The sequence below is a fragment of the Fukomys damarensis genome, unplaced genomic scaffold, assembly GCF_012274545.1.
Source record: "Fukomys damarensis isolate Sample0158 unplaced genomic scaffold, DMR_v1.0_HiC HiC_scaffold_39, whole genome shotgun sequence".
NCBI classification, from domain to species: Eukaryota; Metazoa; Chordata; class Mammalia; order Rodentia; family Bathyergidae; genus Fukomys; species Fukomys damarensis.
In genome coordinates, this window is record NW_022900951.1 from 8,358,471 (window position 1) to 8,360,134 (window position 1,664).

The 1,664-nt window shown below is 53.3% G+C and overlaps 1 protein-coding gene across 1 annotated transcript; it reads right to left on the minus strand.

Annotated features, from left to right (window-relative positions):
- Positions 1–239: 239 nt before the first annotated feature.
- On the minus strand, positions 240–1,462 carry LOC104855202. The gene is made up of 3 exons (XM_010613996.2): positions 1,352–1,462; positions 499–1,136; positions 240–328 (listed from the first exon to the last, which is right to left on the minus strand). The coding sequence occupies exons 2-3, from the start codon at positions 1,022–1,024 to the stop codon at positions 240–242; spliced, it is 615 nt and encodes a 204-aa protein (XP_010612298.1). The 5' UTR covers positions 1,025–1,136; positions 1,352–1,462.
- Between the last annotated feature and the right edge of the window lie 202 nt (positions 1,463–1,664).

The following is a 1,664-nucleotide window of genomic DNA, read 5'->3' on the forward strand; positions in this document are numbered from 1 at the left end:
TTAATATATATGGAGATCCCAATATCAATCCACATATCCAACTACTCAAATTATTCCATCCAGCCTGAATTTTTGACCAAATGGTAACTCACACATTATTTAAAGTTATAACATCTAACGCCTGCATGTTAATTCCTTCCAAACCAAGTTTAATTGGATTTGTACATTGAGTACGGCTGACATCTTGAAATAGCAGGGCGGTCTTTTTGAAGGCTTGGGTGGTGGTTTTTGTTAGCCGGTTAGCTTGTTGCTGCTGTTGCCACTTGATTTTGTGAGGTGACTGTTGCCGTTATTATGGCGGAAATAGCTGCCACCATGGAAACGATGACTGCAATAAGGGCGGAAATTTCAAAATCTTTACCGCAGGGATGAAGCATAAGGTTAAAGAGTGGATCTGAAATTCTGCCGATCTTTTGTAAGCTTTACCAGAAGCCAAATAGAGGGAGGCATTTTAGCTAAATACAGATGAAACAAGATAGGGATAGAGGGGTTACATACTTGCAGATTTGTCCAGGGCCAAGTAGAGATCGAAGGCTCTGCCGCAAGAAGGATGTTTCTGGACGCACAGTAGCACCCCCAAGACCTCCCAGCACCAGCAGCCACAAGCCGGGGACCACACAGCCCCCGTCCCGCAGGCCTCAACCCCACGCGTGCTCGCAGCCCTCAGCCCCGCTGAGTCCCGGAGTGGGACCCTGTGAGCAGCTGGGATGACGGGATCCGCGGTGGGAGGCGAGGCGGGGACAGGGAGGCCGGGGAAGACAAAAGGACCTTTGGCCACTGCGTAGCTGTTAGACTTGGTCGACCAGGCTCCCCTCCCGGCTCCGGGCAGCAGGCCCAGGCGCCCAAAGCTGCAGGTCTTTCGCTCTGAAACTTTTCCGGAGCTCTCAGCTTCGCTGGACCGGGCTTTGGAGGAGGAGGCTGGGCAGCCCGGAGGCCCAGGACCCCGAAGCCACGCTAAGGCCCGATCAAAGGATTGTTCGTCCTCATCTGACAAGGCGGCGGCGCACAGGGTGGAGGCCGCCATCTCAGACGGGAAAAGGTAGGCTCTTCCGGATGACCATTAGTCCAGTGAGGAGGGGTTTTAGGGGGCCACGTCATCGACAGGAAGTGAGAGACCAGTGGGCGGGGTGACGCCTCTGGGGAAGAAGAAAGCAGAAGGCAGCCCGCCCGCGCCATCTTTTTTCAAGACGCTTTTGTCCGCCATCTTTACAGTGTTCAGGGGGCCTACACTCGCCTGAGTTTGGGCTGGAAGTGCCTCGGATGCCTTTATGGCATGAGAGCCCTTTACTAAGGCAGCCTGTACCGGATGTTCTTGACTCATGACATTACCCAAAATAGGAGGGATCCTTACCCGCAGCTTCATTATTTATCCAGCACACGCGAGTCCCCTGTTTGGAGGCCAGTTGTCGTTTTCGGCCTCAAGCCTGCTCACGGGCTGGGAGGGCAAGACGCGGAATCACCATGCCGACTCCAAGGAGGTTTCTGGAACACTTCTGCTTTATTCAGGAATTGCACAGGCTTGTATAGGGTAAGGTGGGGGTGGAGTCGGTGTGGCACTACTAGATCGCTATTGGATCGGCTAAGGCAGGCAGGTTTGGAGCTAGGATGGAGTTGGGATGTGTGGCACATCGTTATTGGCCACGTGTTAGATTTAGGATTGTATG